The sequence below is a fragment of the Chelon labrosus genome (assembly GCF_963514085.1).
Source record: "Chelon labrosus genome assembly, chromosome: 2".
Lineage (NCBI taxonomy): Eukaryota > Metazoa > Chordata > Actinopteri > Mugiliformes > Mugilidae > Chelon > Chelon labrosus.
In genome coordinates, this window is record NC_140338.1 from 13,432,129 (window position 1) to 13,456,305 (window position 24,177).

At 42.1% G+C, this 24,177-nt stretch overlaps 1 protein-coding gene across 1 annotated transcript in view; it reads right to left on the reverse strand.

The window, feature by feature from the left end:
- LOC311496872 (protein sidekick-1-like) overlaps nucleotides 1-24,177 on the reverse strand; it is a 127,878-nt gene that overhangs the window by 47,894 nt on the left and 55,807 nt on the right. The window contains exons 8-17 of the mRNA XM_084556889.1: nucleotides 22,484-22,567; nucleotides 19,542-19,736; nucleotides 18,744-18,860; nucleotides 18,430-18,597; nucleotides 17,221-17,323; nucleotides 16,953-17,126; nucleotides 13,455-13,591; nucleotides 12,066-12,213; nucleotides 4,767-4,907; nucleotides 3,156-3,337 (exon numbers count right to left, since the gene is read on the reverse strand). Of these exons, the coding sequence (XP_084413015.1) occupies nucleotides 3,156-3,337; nucleotides 4,767-4,907; nucleotides 12,066-12,213; nucleotides 13,455-13,591; nucleotides 16,953-17,126; nucleotides 17,221-17,323; nucleotides 18,430-18,597; nucleotides 18,744-18,860; nucleotides 19,542-19,736; nucleotides 22,484-22,567 (1,449 nt within the window). The remainder of the gene's footprint in view (nucleotides 1-3,155; nucleotides 3,338-4,766; nucleotides 4,908-12,065; nucleotides 12,214-13,454; nucleotides 13,592-16,952; nucleotides 17,127-17,220; nucleotides 17,324-18,429; nucleotides 18,598-18,743; nucleotides 18,861-19,541; nucleotides 19,737-22,483; nucleotides 22,568-24,177) is intronic.

Consider the following 24,177-nt stretch of genomic DNA (forward strand, 5'->3'; position numbering starts at 1 on the left):
TGTACTTTGTGAGACAGGCTTGTTCAGGCCAACCTAAGATGACCCCGATATCACAGCAACAGCACATGACACCTTGTGGTGAACTGATTTTCATGTTTTAACACAGTGGAACTTTACTGGCTAAAGGCGCACCAACACACGCGAGATAGATAGACCATTTATTATCGCTGTATATAAAAACACAACAAAACTGCGTTAGAAGCACCACTCCAGCAACATTTAATAACTGTGGAGCTCTGGGTTGCAGTGAGTGTGCCAGAGTATGTCTCATTTCCAAAACTATACAACTAACAATCTTTAATAAACCAGGGCCATTTTAGGTTTAAATTTTAAGACCAGTTCAAAGATTCAGCAATAAAAAGATCAATAACAAGCCTATGCAGTCAGACAAAGCAGAATAGTCATGTTTTTTAAGCCTGTTTGAAGCGTGTATGAACTTGGCTGAGGCATTCATTCATCACACACCTAAGACTGAGAGAGAGAGAGAGAGAGAGAGAGGGAAGAGCGCAGAGATATGAAGAGAAGCTGTGGAATACACTGTGTATATTGCAGCAGTCTTTCCTATGAAATGTAGATTATTTGTTCCCTATGAAAACATGAAAGCTGTTAGGAAGTAAATATTGTAAACAAGTGCTGAACATGTTTGGCTTTCACAAAGTGAACATATTTTTGCTTCATCCATTTCAAGATGCAGCCACCGTCTCTTCCGTCTCTCCTATTTTGTCCCCGTTCGTCTGTGTGAGAGCGTACGACCGGTTCTCCACATGTAGATCTTTATGTTACGTGAAATCTATCAGCCCAGCTGGTCAGTCGGAGAGAGGGTAAACGATGCACGGACATAAAAAGCCAGGAAGGAAGAGAGAGAAGAGTGACAGTGAAATCTGTGCATGGTTGTGTGTGTGTGTGTGTGTGTGTGTGTGTGTGTGTGTGTCGGCACATGTCATGGTGATTAAACGCTAAGGGGTTTATGCTGATGCTAGAAAGCCACAGAGTGATAATGCACTGTTGCATGATGGGAATGCCCTTTACATCTTATATATTTGAGCTAAAGTGGACAGACAACACACAGAAAAACACACACACACACAGAGTATATAGAGTGGAAAGAGACTAGGGCAAAATCTAGTGAAAAATGGATGGCGCTAGATGGTGCAAGAAAGGGAGCCAAAGAATGAGAAGACAGAAAGCGAGACGGAAGATTAATTGATGTTAAAGATGCTCTCTCCCTCCCTGCCTCGCTGATTGTGCCCCTGGGGACTGGCTTCTAACCCCTCACAGCTCCCAGCTCCAGATAAAACACTAAACTCTGCCCTTTGGGGGAATCTTAGTATGCACATAAGGCTGCTTGTGAGAGAGAGCTGGAGAAGAGCAGCGTTATCAGAGTCTAACACCGAGTCCAGCCCCAACCCTCTCAGAGACAGTGAGAAAGAGAAATGTCCAATCCATTGCAGCCACTCCCATTAAACCACATTAGAATAATTAATGAGCCTAACTCTCTCTCCTGAGTCTATAAACCTGTCCTGAACTCTTGTAATAATGACTGCGAGTTTTATGTGCATGTGTGTGTGTGTGTTTGTGTGTGTGGCTGAGCCCATCTTTAATAATGATAATATACCGGTGGAATAAAAGTCAGGACGAGCACAAGTTTAAAGAAGATTTACCCCCACAACCACTTCCTCTCATCCCCCTTTACAATCTTCACTGACATTCTACCCTGTTCCATGAACCACTTCACTGATTTACATTTGAGAGAATTGAGAGTGTGTTCCTCTGTGCAGTCACGTTTAGTACAATAAACACACTATTATATGTCACATTATATATTTATGGAGCAGATCATAATCTCCCCATGAAATCCCTCCAGCTCATCCTACAGAATTCCAAGGTGCTCGTTGACCAGATGGGAGATGTAACCCCTCCAGCGTGGCCTGGCTCGCCCCTAGGGTCTCCTCCCTATTGACTGAAGCTGGTACGCCTGTGAGGGGATGCCTTGGGGGCAACTTCAGCATAGGTCTGAAGTGTTGGCACTCTGCTAGGCTTCTGGGCTAAGGAGAGGTCTCATTGTGGCTGTTTGTAGCTGTGATCTCTGATCTCGGCTGATCACCACACAGAATATTTCAATAGGTGAGGATAGTCTACCGTGTCATTCTTATAGTGAGGTCTCTGTGTGCTACAGACCATACACTGTTATAGACGTTTTTGTGTTTGAGTCCCCTCAAGTGCATGAAATCTATTTGTCAATTTGCACCTTATCTTCAGCTTCCACATCACAGAGTAAGGAAAAAAGAAGTGAATAAGAACTTGATAACACATATCAATTACAAACAGCATGTTTCTATCTATAGCTGAGGTTTGGTGGTTATATCTCTCCATATTTATCCACTTATTTATTGCACAGGCTCCACACTTAAATGCGAGGCCGTGCATTTAATTTGTTCCCAGACTGGGAGTGGGTGGTAATATTCTATTAATTAGACAAGAGCACGGGAAATATTGTCGTCTCATCCTGGCATTTTAATATTCAAATGGTTAACAGTGAGTTTAAGTTTTATTTGACCACGAGGAAACACTTCTAGCTAAAGACCTTTCAAACTCTCATTTGCCCCCTCTTTGACATAATACCTGAGTGGGGACATACAGTATGTGCAGTGCATACATATACTGTAATTGTTCTGGTCCGGTATTTAAAGATTCACTGATCAAGAGTAGCTACTTTTGGGGTACTAACTAAAACATGTTTATATGGGTTTATGTGTATCATCTGCATATGCACAGAGATAAATCAATAAAGATGGAACACATTTTCGCCATTGTTGAAAGTGAAGCAGGAAGTAGAAACAAAAACGAACCCGACTGACAAAAAAAACACAGCGCCAACTACCACTGGGTGGTGTTTTTACAGAGCGAGCCAGACTGACGAGTGCGCAAGTATAAATGGATCGCACCGGCATAGGCTGCGTGCGTAGGTTATGCCGCCTATGAGCCCTAAGTGCAACACCACTGATGGTTGTTAGGTCCAAAACATTTCTGGCTAAAATAGAATCCTAATTAAGGATAGTCAACTTCTCTCTTGAAATATACATTTTTCTTCCCAAACAAATGAGTGACATCACCGTGGCAACATCCATCTTTTATATATGTGCATTTTTGCTCACCTCCTTGCAGTGTGTACTCAGTGACGGGGCTGCTGTAGACACCCAGGCCGGCCCCTGTGTAGGCAGCCACCTGGATCTGGTATTGTGTCCAGATGATCAGATCTTTCAGCAGACAGTAGTTGGTCTCTGGGCTGCTGATGTTCTTCTCCTGATAGTCCCCTGGCAGCCCAGCCAGACGGTACCTACACAGAAACACACACACACACACACACACACACACACACACACAGAGAAACACTTGTAAAGAAAAAGCAAATAAATAAACTATTATGAATCAAAATACACAGACATATATTTTATGGTGTGTACATGTATTTTTAAGAGGTCACTTTGAACAAAATAATATAAAGAATAAATGCGATATAACCAAGTGTGCTCACAGAAATACATCTCCAGCCTGGAAAATACTTTGCAGATAGCTTTATAGTATATGATATAACATACCGGTGTGCCTGAACACCCACTTTGGAATTAATAAAATTTTTCACATTCCCGCAAAAGTCATTTGTTGGCCGTTTAAACTGCAGCAAGGCTATGTTCTCTGAAGACTGAAAGCCGTCAATGTATGGAAGACATCTCTGAATAGTGCACCTTCAAGACCTTCGCTTTACTACGCGTGATATAAATGTCCACTTAAGAGGATATATGACCCAACTACACGGGGAAGTGTAATATCAGTTTGGTATTGTACCTATCTGATGGAGCTGAATGGAGTAATAATCCCCATGTCAGCGTTTTAATAGGAAGCCTGTTCACCGTAACACGATATTCCAACGACTCACCAGCTGAGTCAGCGCTCTATCATGCATGCACACTGCATACACGCACACACAAACACATAACATACAGAAACACACTCCCACACAAACAAAGAGACGCAAAGTGAGGGGGAGCCAGAGGCTGACAGGGTTCTCTGCAGAGGAGAGAAGATAACCCCTTGCTCCTCTCTCTCTCCACCTGACACTCTCACTGGGAGAGGAGGAGGGGGAGGAAGGGGGCGAGGAGGGGAGTGACAGAGGACGCACAGAGGGAGAAAATAGGAGGCAGAGAGAGAAGATCTGCCAGCTGACGAGGTGAAAGGAGAATTCAAATGGGTGGGTGAGAGGAGATGGAAGCTCTGTCCTATAAAGCTGGAACGATACTGGGGGGGGGTGTATGAGTGTGCAATTCTATTTTCACCTGATTTCTGAAGTGGGGGCAGATAACGCGCTGAAGGAGGATAAAGACCTGATAACTACTACTGCAATTACATGCAAATCTGTGTGCCGCCGATGTTGACAATTTGATTACACACAGTGTGTCACGATTTAGGCAGACATCAAAAGAAAAGGACATCAGACCAAGGGCAGCCGCAGCATCTGTAAAGAGGACTACAGAGAGCTGTCTCTATGAAAGTTAGTGTGGCTGTATATTTTTGTCAGAAAGACAAGTTAGACGGATGGAAAGAGGGATCCTCCCTACATGTTTTATACTTAATTACATTTAAATACTCATTAGTTTAATAAACAGACAAATACATCAGAAAATAGAATAATAAAGCAGAATAACTACAAGGTATCGAACGTCATACCCTTCTTTCTTCTTCTCATAAATGTTTCTTAGTGTGTTTACCTGAGTACGTATCCTCTGAGGACGCCGTTTAGCTGGGGTTCTGGTGGGGGCTGCCACTGGACCATAATGGACTGGTTTGTGCGTCCGCTGGCCACAATGTTTTTAGGAGGAGCGCTCGGTGCCTCCTCCCTTAGCATCAACCTACCACAGAAAAAGAGAAAAACAGAGAGAGAAAAATATTTTGATAATGTGTATTATTCATCTTGTAATGAGAGCATTAGTATTGCTGAAGAAGTGTAGCCACACAGCATTCGCTGTAATCGCTGGGTGTCCAGAATATCACTTATCACACAGTTTGGACAGGAACAGTTAATCAGGTAAGAAACCCAAAAATAAATTGATTGCAGTATACTTTTCGCAGCACCTCCGTCTTTCTTCTCTGGGGGTCTGACTGTCTACAAACAAATGATTGTGTTTGTCTGTGGAGATACACGGGACAGAGCTGCAACTTATTACGGAGCAACATTTTACAGTTTAAGCAGCGCTGATGAATTCTTATTGAATTCCGCGCTCACATGTCTCATTGCTTGTCTCCTGGTGTATCTTCCAATTTCATTTAATACATTTGTTTTTCATCTCTGTCCATACTGTTCATTTATTTCAAACAAAGCGCTGCTGCTTTTGCTGGAAACGTTAAACGCATCACTTGCAGTGCACCGGAGGATTTCTCCTGGGAATGATCAAACTGAGACCGGCTACTTGAAACAACAAATGTAAAAGTGTTCATGAACTCCACGCAAGTCGAACTATGTTTTACTCATGGCAGCGTAGGAGAACAAACAGGCATTTACTGTCATATGCAGCAGATTATTGTTAATGTTCGGTTTTTACTTTTCTCGGTTTAACAATCTAATATTTTCCCACTTATGTTTCATTTGTATTCATGCACTCTCGTCTGGACAGTTTCTATTTCAACCTCAACTTTACCGCAATCCCCCCAGCAGACCAGCTATACAGTGTGACAGCAAAAGATAGTTAAATCAGTATTAGTAGTGAATGAGCAAAGAGCTTGTCTTTTTATTTCCAGTGAGACAGTGTAATCCCTCGCTCCCTTTGCCCCCTTCTGTCTTTCCAAACCTTTTATTCCCCGTCTTTCTGTTGACATTTTGAACTACTTCTCTATTTTTCCTCCCAATCTGCAAACTTTCACCTTTCATCCATCATGTCCTTTGGCCTCAATTATTTTATCCTTCCATCTTTTGCTCATCTCCTTCCCTCCACCTTCCTGCCAACCCCTCTCCTCCACCACCACCACAGGCTCACTCGTGATTAAAGCTCACGCCCCTCTCATGGTTGGTAAAGCACACTGGCTGAGCTGGTCAGCCTCTGGCTTTACTGTAAGCAGCTCAGCAAACATAATCAGAGCCATATGTGCTCACACACACATACAAACAAATTTCGCCCAGCTTAAGACAGACTGCTGGATCCGATGGTCTTTTCCCTTCCGTGGATTATGTCTGGAGATTTACGTTACCTTCTTCCCTCAGTCCACCCCCTCCCCGCTACTTCCCGTCTTTGCCCTATCTCCCTCTGAATGATTTTCTATAAGCTATAGAACCATTAGCCGTGGTGTGGCTCTCTGTATTTGTGAGTTGAATCTGTATGGAGTCTATAAACGTGTACGCACATCTATATGCGAGTGTGTTTGTGTGAAAGCTATTAGCTTGAGACTAGCACAGGCGGATATATAGCACAGGCCAGTGGTTTTACAGCTGTGCTTTACTTCCATTAGGTTAGGCACAGTCAGACACCAGGTGCTGCAGGCATTCACACACAGATACACACACACACACAGATGCTAATGGGCCTTGTGTGAATGAGATGGGCATTTGGGTAGCTGTCAGGAAATGGGGTATATGTAATCCTCAACTATGCCGCTGCTTTTAACTGAAATTGATGATGCACATTAATACACATACGCAAACTCATGCTGAACAAAAACACCCACACAGTATAGAACGGACGCCGTCATTCACTGTTTGACTGCAAATAAAACACACAAATGCACACTGATACACTTAAACTCAATAGCAGATTTCCCTCCTTGTGAATTGCCTTAATTCCCTCCCAACCATTTATGAGTAAATATTTCATACAGTGGGTTCAGGATGAGGACATCGACTTCATGCAGGAGATTTACTTTACAGTATAAACCCCAACCAGCCCCCTCACGCAAAACTACACATCCACCCATATGATTATAAAATATTGCCATCAAACAGAACAAACACAGGCTAAAACTTGGGTGACACACTTTCTCTGTCCCTTGCTATTAAGTAAAAGGGGGCGTTTTCGACAGGAAATGCACATCTTTTCTAGTGTGTGAGTAAAAGTGTGCGTGTGCTGTGTTTTGTGAGTCCCTGTGGTGTAGGAATTAGGCAAAGTTTCTATCTGTGTCATTCGCCACAGTTAAATGCCTGCTGGCTTTCTCTCTAAATCCACGTCCGCACCGACTCTCAAATGTAATTGTGTTACTGGGATGTTAAGTCTGCCCCTATTCACACACACAACAGGAAAATTTAGATCTAGCAGGAGTAAAACTGAACAGAGTGAACAGAGGGCAGCAGGAATGCAATGAGAAAGACAAAGAGGGAAATAAGCAGGTTTGAAGTGACTGGGTACAGCCAGCAGAACACATGAGCTTATTTTTGTCTTGTTTGACACTTTAATTCTTGTCTCCTTTAAATGTTGTGCCGCAGGATAAAAGATGCACGAATGGAGAAGGGTGACACACTAAAGAGCCTCCGTCGGGGAAACAGGGATACTTAAAGCATTCCCTCACAATGAATCAAAGCCAGCTTCAGCACACATTTGTTACTAAATGTGCTTTTTACTTCAATAAAATAGTTATTATCAAAGTTTTTTCATAACTGCCCATACCAAAGAAAACATTACAGTTTATGAGTACATTTTTTTATGTAAAACATAATTTAAGTTGTAGCTAATTAATGCTACTTTCACACAGTAACTGATAGATGTCATTGAAAGTTACAGTACAATTAGGTACAGAAAAATGTGAGTACCAGGTCAAAAACTATTTAATAGCTAATGAAACATTATCAAGCAAGTTATCAGAGAACAGAGGAGACTGAGTATTAATGAATCATCATTTCATAAGTATCTCTGATGTGAAAACTGACTTTCTACAGGAGCAGTTTCTCCTTACTGACAGCCACTAAGTGAAACAAACTAATAATGCCTCATTCATTGCTCATGACTTTATCATTAATTACTCTTTCAAATTAAATGGTAAATGGTCTCGTATTTGGCACCTTTCTTTATATTTGTACTCAAAGTGCACAGTGACACATCTTCTCACTCATTCACACAAGCTAGAGTGTGAATGAGCAAGTTGTTCAAGTACCAGCAATCAATCCGCAGGTTCATGGACAACCCACCCTACCTACTGAGCCAAAGCCGCCCCTTTTGTAAGCCCAAGTAAAGCAACACATCATGACTCATGGACTCACACTGATCAGTCACAACATTAAAACCACTGACAGGAGAAGTAAATAACATTGACCATCTTGTGGCAATACAATGTTCTGCTGGGAAACTTTTGAACCTGGCATTCGTGTGCATGTTACTTAGACATGTAGCACCCACCTAGGCCAGACCAGGTACCCCCACCCCATAGCAATGACACTCCTTGATGGCAGCAGTCATCCCCAGCAGGATGCAGCCTGACACAGGCACACACACAAAAATGCTTTAGGAACAACTGAAAAAACACAATTAACAGCATAAGGTGTTGACCTGGCCTCCAGATTCACTACATCCCAAATTGATCATGTATCTGCAGGATTCACAGGAACAAGCCTGATCCACAGAAGCCCCTCACCTCAACCCATAGGACCCAAAGGCCCCCCACTAACAACATCCTATTGCCAGACACCACAGGACACCCTCAGAAGTCCCATGTCCATTCTCTGATGAGTCACAACTGTTTTGGAGGCACAAGGGAGACCTACACAATATTAGGTCATAATGTTATGGCTGGTCGGTGTGTCAAAATAGTTTTAGTTGCAAAATTTAGTTTAAGGGGAAATGTAAGATTTTGTTTCATTTTTAAAAGTCAGTCGTATTTAATTCACAATCTAAAATCTGCATATAACATGAATAAAGGCACTTTAAAGTGAATAACATTAATAAAAAGGAAGGCAGGGATACGCATTATAAATACAGCTGAAGTAAAGGTGTTTTGGATAAAGAAAGCAATGAATGTATGAAACACCATCTCCGTCTATAATTGTCAATAACTGATCATTATCTGCTTTTAGCCTCTTTTGGTCCTTTTGGTTTCATTTTAACATCTAATTAACTGTCACAATAGTAAGATCATTTGGAGCGCACAGCAGCGATGCTCATTTATTCAGCTCCATGGAAATAAAGGCCAACCTCTTATGTTGTAGGTTAATTAAATAACTCCAATGAATAGTGGAAAACCTGACGAACGTCGTCATTATTACAATATTTCGTTTACTGGGGTTTGAGTTGGTGGGAGTTCATGGTAGAGGTCTGAACGTCCTCTACTGTTTCCAAATAACAGCATTTTTAATGTCATTATGAGACTGACATCAGACTGACGTATTCTGTGAGGAAGAGTTCATTAGACGTGATTGAGTTTTTCTCTGTCTTGGGGTATTTTGACTTACATGGCTTTTGCTTGTTGTGTTGTGTGTTGGGCAGCTTCTGTATAAAAATGCTCACAGAAACAGTTTTACAGCTTGTAAAAAATGTTTCTCTGTGGTGCTGGAAATAGTGAACAGATTCCCCTTATGTAGTTTGTTTAAAGGATGCTCTAACGATTCAGTAGTGGCATATATAGATACAGCACAAAATATCATCATCAGAAAAGACTGTGCTTTTATTTTACTTCCTGTTACATTTTCCCTGTGAATGTTGCTAGCAAAGAAACGTTTAGGAAAGCCATTCAGTGTTTCTGTTATAGCATAAACTATACAGTTTAATACAGATACAGTATTTATACTCTGGGTGTTCAATGTGTGATGATAAATCTCCTTTAAATCTTAATCTCCTCATAAATCTCCTAAAGATTTTTTTTTTTTTTTTTTTTTTTTATGACATGCGTCTTGTGTATGTGTGCGAAAGAAAAACAGAGGCACATTAGAAGAGCATTCAATCACATATCCAGAGGTAAAGTTTTATGTGTTTTTGTTCCGACTGAACAGCTGGAAATCAGGACAAAAAAAAAAGAATTGAGACAGATGCTTTAAAGTGCTGATGAAGCCTGGAGTTCCAAGAAATGTACGCATAATATCTCTTCCCTCTGCTAATGCTTCCTCTTTAAAGATGGTAATGGTGTGAGTGCGGGTCACGCATGAGTAAGTCTGTGTGTGAGCAACGCGACAGATTGTACAAGTGAGAGATTTCATTTAGAGTTTGAATTTAAAAGTTTTTAAGCTTTCGTCGCATTCATTCATGCACTTTTAGTTGGTGTCCATCTCTCACACGGCTCCACGTCTCTACTGTACAGTGCACTCTCGCAAGAAACAAGAAAAAGATGTATGAATTGATGTGATAAAGATCCGAATCAGGATGAGAACACAACAGAAGGGTGTAGAAGCAGCTGGAAGTTCAAACTTTAATACGGGCTTCTCGTCATCAGTATTACAAGATTCTGCTTCTGTCCCATTCCCTCACTCTGCCCACATTACAGCGTTTTGTCATCCTTCTCATCTGGCGCTCAGAGCTTCTGCATCACGTTTATTCCCTGCTCCACTCTCCCTGTGTGTCATGTGCGGCACGCGCCTTGGCATCTGCTCTTGTGCACGTCTTATCCAGGAAAACATCCAGCCGGCCAACAGGAAAGTAAGTGTGTGTGTGTGTGTGTGTGTGTGTGCGGTTACGTGCGAGATGAACGCTGAAGAAGAGACATATCCATCTGCTCTGATACACTGACCAGTGATGACTTGTCTGTCTGCCAGTCTCCCATTTAAGGAGGATCAATCCAATCTATTCTATAGGGCCTCTAACAACCAACACTGCACTGTGTGGCAGAATGGCTGCTGGACACAAACACTGGTGAATGCAGGAGAGGAGGAAGACGAGAGGAGCATGGAGGAGAAAAGTAATGACAAGCAGAAAATAAGGATTAGTGAAGAAGAGTCTGGGAAAAAAAAAAAGGACAACAGAGAGGATTCTGCTCAGAAAAACAAGAACAGATAACAGAAGAGGAGCAGAATGTAGAGAAGTAAAGTGATAGAGGACAGTAATCAAAGTGTGTGAGTGTGAGAGGACAGCATTCACAGCTAGCGTTGTTGCTGTGTCCAATTGGCTACACTACAACTGGCATCAGCCTATGATCAGTCTCTTCAGTCATATTCATGTGTTGTATGTGTGAGTCTACTTCATAATGCACCGCCACATCTGTTGAATCATGTGTGAGTGTCAGGGATATGGTGTATGTGTGCACTCAGGGGCAAAATTGTTAAGAGGCCTGCCACACCTCCTCCAACCCTCTTTCACTCCGTGCAGTTCCATCAGTGCTAAGGCATCGTAATTACCCCCATTAGTGTTTTCTCTTGGGATAAACATGCAAACACACACACACACACGCATGCACAAACATAAAACATCTGTACAGCAATTTATTTGCTTTTCAGGCAAATTCACTCCGCCCTTTTGCACACACAGGCGCGCAGATCAGTTAATTTCATCATTTTTACTATTTAGTTCACTATGTGCAATAGAAAGAGACCGGCAGGGGAATGCACACGCGTATGCACACACAGACATCCACGGCATGGATGTGATGAATATAAATTGCTCATTGCAAAGAAAATGGATTCTAAACAAAAAGGGATGCTCTCTTTATCCTCGCCTTGTTACAATCCGTCCCTCTTTCATCCCCATCACGAGTCCCATGTTCCTACCCTATGCTCATGGTAAAACACACATAAACAAACACTTAAATACACAAACTAGACTGAGGGTGTGCACACTCTTTGCCTCTGACTGCAGCAGGTTCCATTTTATTCATTCCCAGTTTGTGTAAGGCACTGTGACCAAGTCTATTACACAGAGATGGAAGAGTGAAATAAAAGAAAAAAAAACTCTATTTCACACAAATCAAGCCACGTTCTACATAAAAAAAATAATAAATAAAAAATGGTTTCACGCTTCTTTTTTTTTTTTGAAAACATCAGTGAAATAGTGGTTTGGCATCAGAAGAAGTACCGTGGAGTGTGTATTTAATAAAGCTTGCAGTGTGTGCTTCAGATGTGAGTAAATGCCCGCAATGTGTCCGTGAACGTGGATAATTTGCTGTCAGCTTACCTCTGTGTCTCAGCGCTGTACTGACCCCTGCCCACTTGATTGACAGCGCAGAGCCTGAACTGGTACGTCCTGGCAGGTGTGAGCCCGCCCACTGATACCTCAGTCACCGCAGGATCAACCTCTGACAGGTAGACCTTCCATGGAGAGTCTAGACGTAAGACACAAAGATTAGGGGGCGATAATATCTGGCTGAGGCAGGACAAACAGAGACACAGGGACACTCAGGACCTATAAATCAAACGGAAAGAGGCGAGGTAAAGGGAAGGGGGTTAAGAGAGAATTATAAAAGAAAGGAGCAGCATAGGATGCTAGAAGGAAGAACGTTTGGAGGGAAGAGGAGGATTAATAAAGAACCACAGATGCTGCTGTATATTGTTGCCAGCGTGTTGCCAGCTTATCTTTCAGTCTTCCTGCTGAAGATACCACACACAGATGCACTATTATCCCTATTATCACACCAGCCGTATGTGTATCTGAGAGGAGGATAGAAGCGAGCCCAGCGTATTTGAGTGTGTGACATAAAAATACACTGTATTTATTGTGGCCCATTCTCTCTAAAATACAATCCAAAAAAATATAATATATCACATGCACAGAGTGGGTAATCAGTGTGCACAAAGCTCTAATCCATTCCTCACTGTCTGGATTCATCCTTCACTGAAATCGACCAGACGTTTAGGCTCTCTGCATTCCTCATCTTTCTCTTTATCGCCCTCTGTTATTCTCCCTTGCCACATTTTCTCTCTTCTCTCCCGTGATAATACTTTTTTTCTATCATATTTTGGAGCATTTCTCAACAGTAGTTGTTAAATCGTGACTTCAAGTCACGTTCATAATGTTTCTCTAAAAGTTATCAGAGCAAAGATTAAGACTCCTTCATCATTCCAGCTCCTGCAGTGATGTTCCAAGTGCATGGCTGTGCTTGCGACGCTCGCCACGCCATTCCCTTAGCTTACAGCAGGAGTGAGCGGCCATCTCCATCCAATCTGTTTCCCCTGTCATTCTATTCCTCTGTCCCTCTTTCCACTCCCTTTCTCTCGCTCGCTCTCTCTGCTTTTTCTCATTTGACAGAGAGCCAGCCTGCTGTTACAACATCTGTGGTGGAGTGAGGGAGAAACAGAGAAAGAGAGAGAGAGAGAGAGAGCGAGAGAAAGAGAGAGAGAGAGATAGGGTGGTGGAGGTAGGCAAATAAGAGTTTATTTATAGGGAACCTGCATGTACATTTACGCAGAAACATCATTCTCCATATGCCTGTCTCTTGTAAATGAGTGGATGTCAGAGCCTGCTCGACAGCAAGTGAACAGCTGTTTGCCGCCGAGGAAATATAAAGTACGCCCAGGGACGGACGCGCGCGCGCGCACACACGCATAAACACACACACACACATACTGTTCTCAGAGAGCTCCAGCAGGTAGTACAGAAGAGGGGAGTTCCCATCAAAGGGGCGCAGCCAGGACAGGAGGACGGAGCGGGAGTCTGAATCGTTGAGACGAGCCGTCAGGGAGCGAGGAGAATGTGGCAGCTCACTGGAAAAAAACAAAGACACGTAACATCAGATATTCTCTAAAGTTCACTTATATGTGTTTGGTTATTAGACGTGTCATTCAACAGCAGGAGAAATTCACCTATTCAGGTCTGTGAATCATTTAGCTAAACAAAGACTAGTAACATAGTAATAGCTAACCCGGACCTACCAGCACCGCTATAGCGCACTCAGTGACAAGTCACTAGTGGAAATACTATGCATTGAAAAAATACATATTAGTAAATATATATATGTAGAGTTAAATCATTTTATCACACAAAATTACACACATTAAAGATGGATTCTGGCTGATACAGCATCAGGCGTGCAGGCTTTTTTGATTTTCAGGCTCTACTGTAAAAATATGACATGGATGCTCAAACCCTCTGAATTACAATAATTACTACATGATAATATGTCTGGACTATTTCTTGGTTGAAGAAACAGCGTTCTAGTTGGCAAATAACCCTGCAAATCCATAAACCCACAACTTGCAGTTTTTACACGGTACAGTTAAGTAAATGAGATATAAAAGCTTAAATACTAAGCTTTAGATGTGATTTATTTTTTTTAACTTTGTTTAGTTTTTCTGCTAAGCTAAGGTAGCTAACCAATTTTTGTAGCCTCAAAATTATCATCAAGATATAGGAACGCTATCCATCCATGCACTGTTCAACCACCATATTAAATGTCTTTTAATGTTTACATCCAAACAACATTTATGTATTTTACATTTGAATATCTGATGTAAACATGTCTGTGACGATATGCAGGGAGCGTCTATTAGGCAGATATTTGGTTCCTATGTGTTACAAAAAGAGGTTGTGCTCCAGATCTACTGTGGAGCGCTATATCAACTTCCCAATTACAAGATAAAAGACTCACATTTCAAACCGCAAAAACGTTTATGCAGTTCGGCTCAGAGCTCTAGAGGTATGCAGGATCAATTCTGTTATATATACAAGGGCAGATTTAATACACGGCTGAGGATTATATAGAGTTATTAGGGGACCAATCAGTGAGAGAGTTTATCAAAAAACATTCCTCTCTGGGACAGTCTCGTGACTCTGTTGTTGTATATATATCACTGAATTTAACCTGTATACCTTTTAAGGCTCTGAGGAAGGCTCTGTGGCGAATCGCCCGAGAGCGTTTTGTGATGTGAGACAAATAAACAAGTGAAATGTTGTCCTGGATTTGTGAAGTTTGAGATGCGCTACACACTTTAGTTGTTGCTTTTTTTGTTCCTCGTGGTTTGTTATTCTATTAAATATGGAGGAGGAATAATGTTGGCTCTGACACTCAGGTTAGTTCTTGGGTCTGGTCCAGGATCAGTTCCGGAGGGTGATATCTTTTAAATATGGCTGTGGTTTGCATATTTTCATTCAGTACGTGCTCTGCATCGCCGGAAATATATCTCCCCACATCTATTAAAAAGAAATTTTCCAGACATTTGCCCGTCCCCTGTGGAGCTTTGTGCATCCCTGCCATGTAATAAGCAAACAAAATAATACAGATATATTCATGAAAGCAATAAAGAGAGTCCAGACATTTGATTATACCCACTTTAGTGTATCATAATTCTACTTAAAAACTGTTTGCTTGAAGTACGATAGGCAAAGTAAGGCAGATCAGTTTCTGTTGTGATGGCTACAGGTGCTAGCAGAAATAACAGAAGTGAAGATATAAACAGACAATATAAAAGAACAATAAACATATTTACACTGAAACCATGATAAAAAAAAAGCTGGTCCCTTGTGCCCTGACAAACTGCAACTCATATTCAAAAGATTAATTAAGTATTTAATGCAATCATGGATGTATGAATGCGCTGTCCTCCGACAGCCTGCAAGCTCTTATTAATTGCATCAGCCGACGAAGGGTTAGGCGCTATTCATGCTTTCTGTACTGTGTTGTGCACAGTTTTACATCTTAACATTCAAGCGAATATTAAAAGATTCAAGAGAAAGCGAGATGAATGAAGAATGAGATGTAATGAGGGGTGTGAGCAGCACACCAAGAAGAAGGAAGGACGGCGGTGAATGAGGCGTAGGGGGAACAAGGGGAAATGAGAATGATGTTTTCTTTTCTGAGCTGACACGATCATATTAATTAATGGATAAGCTTAAAAAATGTTGGAGCAACTAGCCCCTCTACACACACACACACATACGCACACACCCAAACACGTGGGAGATGAACCAATAACCTGTTGGTAATTAGTCTGTCTCCTCAGCCGCCAGCGTCTGTTAGCCTCTATGACCCACTGATACTGAGCTAACGAGAATGTCAGTCACGTTCATGGATACACACACCCGCACACACCTACATGCAGTACACTCTCTCACATATAGACACACACACACACACAGATTTCCCCTCGCTCACCACGTGTTTATTTTCTAGACATAAACACAGATCTGATCCTTCCCCCTGAGTTTGACACATGTAACCTCTCGTCTCTCGATAATGCAGAAGGATGTGGACTCATGTTCATTCTCTCTCCTGCCCTGCAATTATATTAATATATCATAAGTGCCTTTTTTTAAATATATTATAAAAGCACCCATTAACATATAAAGGCCACTACCTGTTCTCTCTCAGAGGCTGTAATGAGGCTGTGTGGGTCGGAGTGTGGAATACGCTTTAAATACAGTATCTAATAATAACTAGACACTGAGTATTCATGTTCTCACACTTCACAGTTTTAATGGCATGAGAGCTGTGTTTTGTTTAGAGGTTCTGGCCCCGAAATGAACATGGCTATTACAAGAAATGAGCAATTATTTTATTAGACAACTGCTTAAACAGACTGAAGATAATTTGTTCTTTATGCTGGGCAATGTACCGAATTGCCCATCTGTTGCTTCTCCTGAATTATATTTTGCACAGTCAGTTTTTTTTTGGAATGCCGTATCATAAGGCATCCTCCCTTTCAGGCATATCCGCAATTTGAAGGAACTAGGCTGTTTGATACGGATGTTTTTTTTTCTCAAGAAGCACCACTACATCAAACTTGCTGTCATGTCTAATCACAATGAAGAAAACTGTTTATGCCCCCAGAAAAATTACTTATACACAAATATACAGGGAGAACTACCATGACAACTCAAAGGTCAGCAGCATACTATCTGAAGATGTAGAGTAAAGTAAAATATATGTGAAATAGTTTTCGAACTTGATAAAGAAATAAATTCTTTTGAAAAATAGATGTATTTGTTTTCATCCCAAGAGACAATGAGAAGATTAATTTCACTTCCTGGTCGTTGTGTTAAATTCAAAGCTACAGCAAGCGGCTCGTCTGTGGAAGCAGCACAAAATGTATTCGAGGAAAACAAGGAATGGGGAGACTTTCAACTCACATGACTTCGAGGCGTGCAGAGCGGGAATCATTTCCAGCTTGCGATGTCACGGTGCAGGTGTAGTCCCCGATGTCACCTGACCACGTCTGGCCAATAGTGAGGGACCCCTGGCGCACAGACACTCGGCCTCCGCTGGTGGGAAAAACTGGCATGCCGCCTCGATCCCACTTGAAGCTGCGGCACGAGAGGTATTAGCAATTTAAATGGAGAATGACATTTGATGTTTTAAAATTAGGTATGCCTTTAATAAACAGACAGACTGAGTTACCTGATATTGATCCTGGAGTCATGTGTAGCGTTACACTCCAGAACCGCAGTGGTTCCTTTGATAACACGCAGGTCCGTGGGAGGCACAGAAATAGCTGTGCGACCTGAAAAGTATCCGAGAAAGGGAGAGAGTGTGTTCAACATTTGTACATTGAAATGTCTGTTGCTCAGGAAAACTAAAGCTATCCAACACACAAGCGCAACATGCCACCAGTTTTCTATGAACAACATGTTCACTTTGATCCAGCATCTATATGTAAAGGATGCCCACTGCTGCTGACAGTCACCTCAGAAGGAGAAGACATGCTCCAGGGGCACACAACAACCTATTCTGCATCAGATAAACTGCAGGGTTATATAATTAAAAGATTATTAATAGAAGTCGTATTGGTCCGTGGGTAACGTGTGTTCACACTGCAGCCGAGCTGAGACCACACTCTCTCTCAGCTCGGTTGTTTTTTAATGAGATTGGTGACACAGTGTGGCAGCAGATACTGATGTGTTAGATTTTATTAAGTCTAGCATTGATGTGTTCATCACATCAGTAAAAGTGGGGCTGATTTAAATACAAACCAAAACAGTCTCATCACATGTTTTATTTTTGAAAATATATATAATTTTTTTATGAATCCAAATTTGGAAAGTAACTAAAGCTGTCACAAAGTGTAGAGGTATGACATTCATGATATTAACTCTGACATGTAGTGGAGTGTAGAACAAAGTAGCAGACATCATAACGGTGGATTTTAAATATGAGTAAAACACAGACATAGGGGTGTCATTTCTAAATTGATGTCCCAAGGTAGAACTAATCCCATGCAAATAGGGCTTTAGATAGAGAAAAGGTGCACTGGTAAAGAAAAATGTGGTGAGGAGAGGGCATCTGTCCCTAACCAGCTCTGGACATGATGGCAATCCTTTGCATGACCGTGGTCGATCTAACCGAACAGTATTAGATACATATATGGTGTATATACAGTACATATAATCGATAAGTTCACCACTGCATCAGCCACTTTCATCGATAACCAATCACACGGCTGTTTACTAGCCTGAGCGAATGCGATTGGACAGCTATGGATGAATTAGTGTTCCATGTCTGTTTTAGTCTCACTAGCAAATGTATATTGAGTAGTTTAATGTGTTTTTGTTTGTGTGTGTGTGTGTGTGTGTGTGTGTGTGTGTGTGTGTGTGTGTATATAAGTCTTACTCCAGACGGTGAGAGCAGCGGTGACGTTAATGGTTCCCTCTGAGTTGGAAGCGATGCAGGTGTATTCTCCTGAATCCTGGAAGCTGACTGGTTGGATCTGCAGACCACCTGACTGCAGCAGTGTGAACCTGGGAACCTGGACAGAGCCGCTGGCTAAGACTTGCGACCCTGCAAACAGAAAATATTAAATTGGCCTTGAGGTGAAGGATGGTAATTAAGTCATTAAGCGCATTTTAATTACAAACATGTCCTGTCAGTGTGTCCATCTTTGTGGGTATGCTCAGAGGGTTTTTACAGAGTGTGGCGTCTGGTACCTTTCCTCCAGGTAATGGCAGGTTTTGGAGCTCCGCTCGTCTGACAGGTAAACAAAGCTGTGTTGCCTTCAGTTACTGTTTGGTCAGACAGCGGGGATGTAAATGTGGGAGCCATGCCTGAAACGAAGGGAGAGGAAAAAAGACTGAGAGATGGCGACTAAGAGGATGGAGAGAGGAGCGAGAAAAACACAGTGGCAAAGAGGAAAAATGAGAATGGACGAAGAATAGATAACAGAGTCGATGTAAACACAGACACTTCCTCTCTGGTCAATGGAGGCTTTATTCTCTACATAGTGTTGTGTGTGTGTGAGCATAAATGTGGATGGTGGTAGAGTTAAGGCTCTATTATGAGTTTTAATTATAATCAGAGGCTCAGTATCACTTTCTGAAGTACAACTCATCAGTGATGAACTGATACAGATTGAATAAAGGAACTTTGCTTTAGATGATGCCGTGATTGGCTTATCAAAAGTCTACCAACAGCTAAGTTCTCTTGGTTCCTGAAGAAAATGAACAATGTCACCTTAGGCTTTAGGAAACTAAATGATAACAGACATCACTGTTAGTGGCATCCCTAAATGATTACATCATACTTGGCCAGTAAAAGAAAGTGACTCGGACAAATAAGTACGAAGATTAGTCAAATAAGTGTAAACAGGAAAGGAAAGACAGCAGTGAGAGAGAGAAAGAGAGAGAGAGAGTAACCAGCCAGAATCAGCAGGACTTGAAAGCACAAGTAGGGATGACGTAGGTGTGTGTATTCAAGCTTCTGTGTTCTCGTGTGTCAGACAAACTCACTCGAGACAAGCAGCTGCGTGTGCGCTTGAGTCTCTCCGGCAGCATTGCGAGCGAAGCACTGGAATATTCCTCCATCTCCCGGCTGAACCCTGCGCACCGTCAGCCCGGTTGCTGCGGCGACCTTGTAGCGGGGGTTGGCCAATTTGGAAAGAGGCACTGCGTCCTTATACCACTCTATCCTGGGCTGGGGCACGCCTACATGTGTGCGCGTACATGGAAACCCAACACACAGAAGGACAAAATTTTCAGTTTCGTTAATAACAAGCCAGCTGACCTCACCGCTGAGCCAACTGCCCCAACTCCCACTAAAACAGCCACAGCACTCTTTTTTTTTTGCCTATCTTTCTTCTCTGCTATCCAATCTCTCTTTATAAATATGCATGTTGGAATAATGACTGCTAATAATATATTGATTGGAGGGTGTGGGTGGCAGGGTAAGGGTGGCAGAAGGGGCTAGAAAACATGGTGAATAAAAGATGTGGGCAAGAGGAGCACACCGAATATCTACAGTATCAGCACCCACCTGTCTGACGGACATGCCGTATATGACAGGCAGGGGGCTCATGCAATTACTGTGTCTCAACCCTTCACACCGTGAGTGTCTGCGTGTGTGCACGAGCGAGAGAGAGGTCGCTTGAGAGAGAGAGAGATGAATTCCACACTTTCTCCTCAATCTGTTGGTGTCAAGCTTTCACAGACATGCGTGAAGTATTTTTCACCCCCTCCTTGTCTCACTCACTCTGTCACTCTGCGCTCTGTCTTTTCTCCCTTCCCTCATTCCTCCTCTCAGCCTCCATCCCTCTCTCCCTACCCTCAGGCCTTGGCTATTTAATTACACTGCCACTGTATCAGATTACTGAGGAGGAACATAAACTCACTCAGTGTGTGCGTGAGAGGGAGAGAGAGAGGGGAGCATGTTCCAGTTTTTAGAGCTGTGTCCAGCCCTGATCATATAAGTGTTTTCATGTAATCCATTTAAAGACAAGAGTCATGAACAAGTGCAATTTTCATCCTTGGTCATATCAATGTGCCGCCAAAAGCACAATGTCATTGTCCATAGAGCCTTCAGACTAAAGAACCTATACTGAATAGTGCCAGCCAATAGTACCTGAACAGTAGCAACACCTGTATCAAAGTGACTGAGACACGCGTTCTACGACTCATCTGGGGGCAAACACAAGCAGACTACAAACATCAGCTTGCTTTAAACTTAGCAGCTGTTGAATTACACCCCTCCCTTTCCAGGCATGTCAGAGAACCTATAATGGTCGACAGTTCAGAGTAAAAATGCTAAAGGCCCTCGCAGAGTCAGTGTTTGGTTAGTCTGCCCTGAGCAGGTATGCAGAAAGATGGCAGTACAACTCTGTGAACTGTGTGGAACATGACCTGGGGCCTCATGTACGAAGGGTGCGCGCGCACAAAAACGTTCTTGTTCACGGAAAAGTTCAGATGTATCTAGATTAAAATGACCGTGAACATGTGCGTGCATGGCGTACGCTGGCTTCTACAGCCGTTGATCCTTTGACGACACTTAGAGGTGATGCTGGGAAACTGTCATAATGAATAAATGTGAAAACAATTAGTCTGACCGATCGGGACTGCGCCGATGGGACGGAATTATCCGCACGTCAGCCAGGTTTATCAAATTCCCATACAACGCATCTGAACAGGTCAACATTAAAGCGCAATTTGCAGCGAGAGCCGGTTTTCCGAATGCAATCGGAGCTATCGACTGCACACACATTGCTATAAAAGCGCCATCACATGATGAATTTGTATATGTCAACAGGAAACATTTTCATTCGATCAATGTACAGATCATATGTGATGCGCAAATGCACTTAACCAACACAGTGGCGAGGTGGCCTCACACACACTCTCCCACTCACTCAATTCCACGTTGATTGGGACGTACAAAGGGAATGTGCCTCTGGATCTGAGCGTGCGCCACGTTTCAGTAGGAAATCCACGCAAGTCTTTGTACATGAGGCCCCTGCTCCCTTTTAAATCCATATTATGTTTTATTTCTGCTACTGAGTCCTGTATGTGTACTGTACTTAAGTCAGCGTTTTCTCTCGTTCCGGTTTCCATCCAAATATAGTTTTATATAAATTTCCATGTGATCGGGAAAAGAATCATTTGGATGTGAGGAACGTTGCAATGTTCTCACAGCCTGGCAGAGTCAGACTTAATTCTGGACTTCATTATGAGGTGATTCAACTGATACAGAGAAAATAATACCTCTCCATGCAATTGAACAGTCCTCCGTGGCGCTCAGATGACACCTCTGACTACGTTGCTGTTAATCTTCCGTCCATCACCACATAAATCACACCTGAACGTTTTGTTTTGGTCAAGCCACTCTAATCTTCTCAGTGCTCTACACTGATCTGCTGTCTGTGTGTCTTCACTGGAGTCTTCAGAAATTTATGAGTATACGTGTGTGTATTTATATTTCTATGTATGTATAAATGTATTTCTCTGCATGTGTATGGGTATACTAACTGTCCATACTGCATAGACCAATCTATATAGTAATATTACTATAATGTAAAATACTTACTTAATGCAATAGTTCACTATTATTGGGTTAAATTTTGCACTTTTTACTATTTGTGCTTCTGTTTAGACGCCCAGCTGCTTTTCTTTGGGTATGTCTGTACTATATGCAGCGACAATGAAGTTGAATCTAAAATCTAAAAAAATCTTCAGTCAGATGCTTAAAGAGCATCATGATTTATTTGCTGAGTGAGTTTCTGTTTCTGTATCTATAAAAGCAAAATTCAACACTTCCACCGCCAAGCACAAAATCTTTTTTTTTTTACATTGAGGGAAAACACAATCTGACAGCTTTTCAAACAAGTGTAAGCTTACTTCAAGCTTACAGAGCTCTTAAATGTACATACAGTATGTTAACACACATGCACAGATAGACAGTGTACCTGTAGCCAGGCAGGGGATATCCACATTCCTGTCCAGATCAGCGACGATCTTCCTTTTGGGCTGAACAGTCAGAGAGGGTGGTTCTGCAGAGAACAATGTTGGAAACACTTAAATATAAAACATATTCTGTATCGATATTCGGATAAAATAATAATCAGAACATCAACACTTCGACAGGCCTGAAAATGTTATGCTTTAAACAAGTACTTATTCTTTAACGAAGACCCCCCCCGCCCCTTGGCCTTGAGTATCTTGAGCAAGATTGCAAGGTAAGATTTTTGTCTATATGCCTCGAGCAATGACTTTCACACACTGAAAAACACAGTTCTTTTTTTAAACTTTTCCATTTCACTGCCAATAACAGCTCCTTCTAAACATCTTCACCAATGTTGCTCTAACTGCTGACAGCAGCTGCTGTGAAAAAAAACCCTCCGTGATTTGAATGTGAATATGTGCCTTGTGGTGAATTACTGTAATGTCACGTATTATGCGAAATACACCGACTGCTGCATGCTCCATTTGTTAATATTTAGTGAGAGATATTGATGCAGCAAGCCTAGAAAGAGGGGAGAGAGGATGTCTAATTCATTTTCAGTCTGGCATCCCCAGAAAAGTGGCTCCACACAGTAGTGTCACCTGTTCACTGAAAAATGACTTTGAGGAAAATGAAATGTCCAGCGTATGAACTAAATAACAAATGTGTATTCTTGCTGCTGCAAAGATATACACTTACTGAATGAGGGGAAAACATTTTGATGGAGGTTTCGTTTCTCTGTTGTTGTTTTTTTTCAAGGGCTCCATAGTTGTAGTAAGATACAAACAATAACATTTTTGACTCATTTTAAGGCTGTTATTTCTTTTGCTATTTTTGTTGCTTCACACACCGCAGGGGTAAATTGAGATGGAAAAAAAACGAAAAAAGTTCGATCAAGCTGCATGTGTCTACATATGGCCACACACTAGACTCCTTATGTCGATTCTACTCGTTCTGCACTGCTTCCTGGTAACTTGTTAACCGACACATTTGTTTATCACCTATCTTTATGGTGCTCGGTGATATTTGGCACGACTTTTGACAAGAGAACGAGGGAAGCGCGCAGTGCGGAGAGGGCGGGAAGAGAGAAGATGAATAACAGCCATGTGGCGTGACGCTGATAACACCGATGCATTAATCCCCTTCAATCAGGTAAGAGCAAGAACCCAGATGCCGAAACACAACAAAACATATTTCCGAGTGTTTTGGTGCTTGGGTTTAGGGCTTTGAGCTTTTGCGGATTCTCTGCTCTCCGCATGCAAAACAAAGGCGGAGAACAACAACAGATATATCGTTGTTTGCACCACTAGTCGTCCGTACAGTATACAACACAAGGATGCAGTATCATACATATTCTGATTAGTGGATCGGGGCAGAAAAGAAATGGAATTGAATAATGAATACCTTTGAGGCTGTCTCCTTCTTTGACACTGACACATACACTATTCTGTTTAGGAATCACTGCATCATCATTGCATCAAGGTCTGCTGAGCCCATAGCAGAAAAAGTGGATCAGTACCAGTGTATTCATAAGTCTCTACTCCTCTGATACATATAGTATGAATGCATGCAGACTTTGTCCCTGCCAGGCAGGCCTTAACAGCCCTGCTGGCCTAATGAAGGAAGATAATGTGGAGGGAGATTGTAGAGGGAAGACTG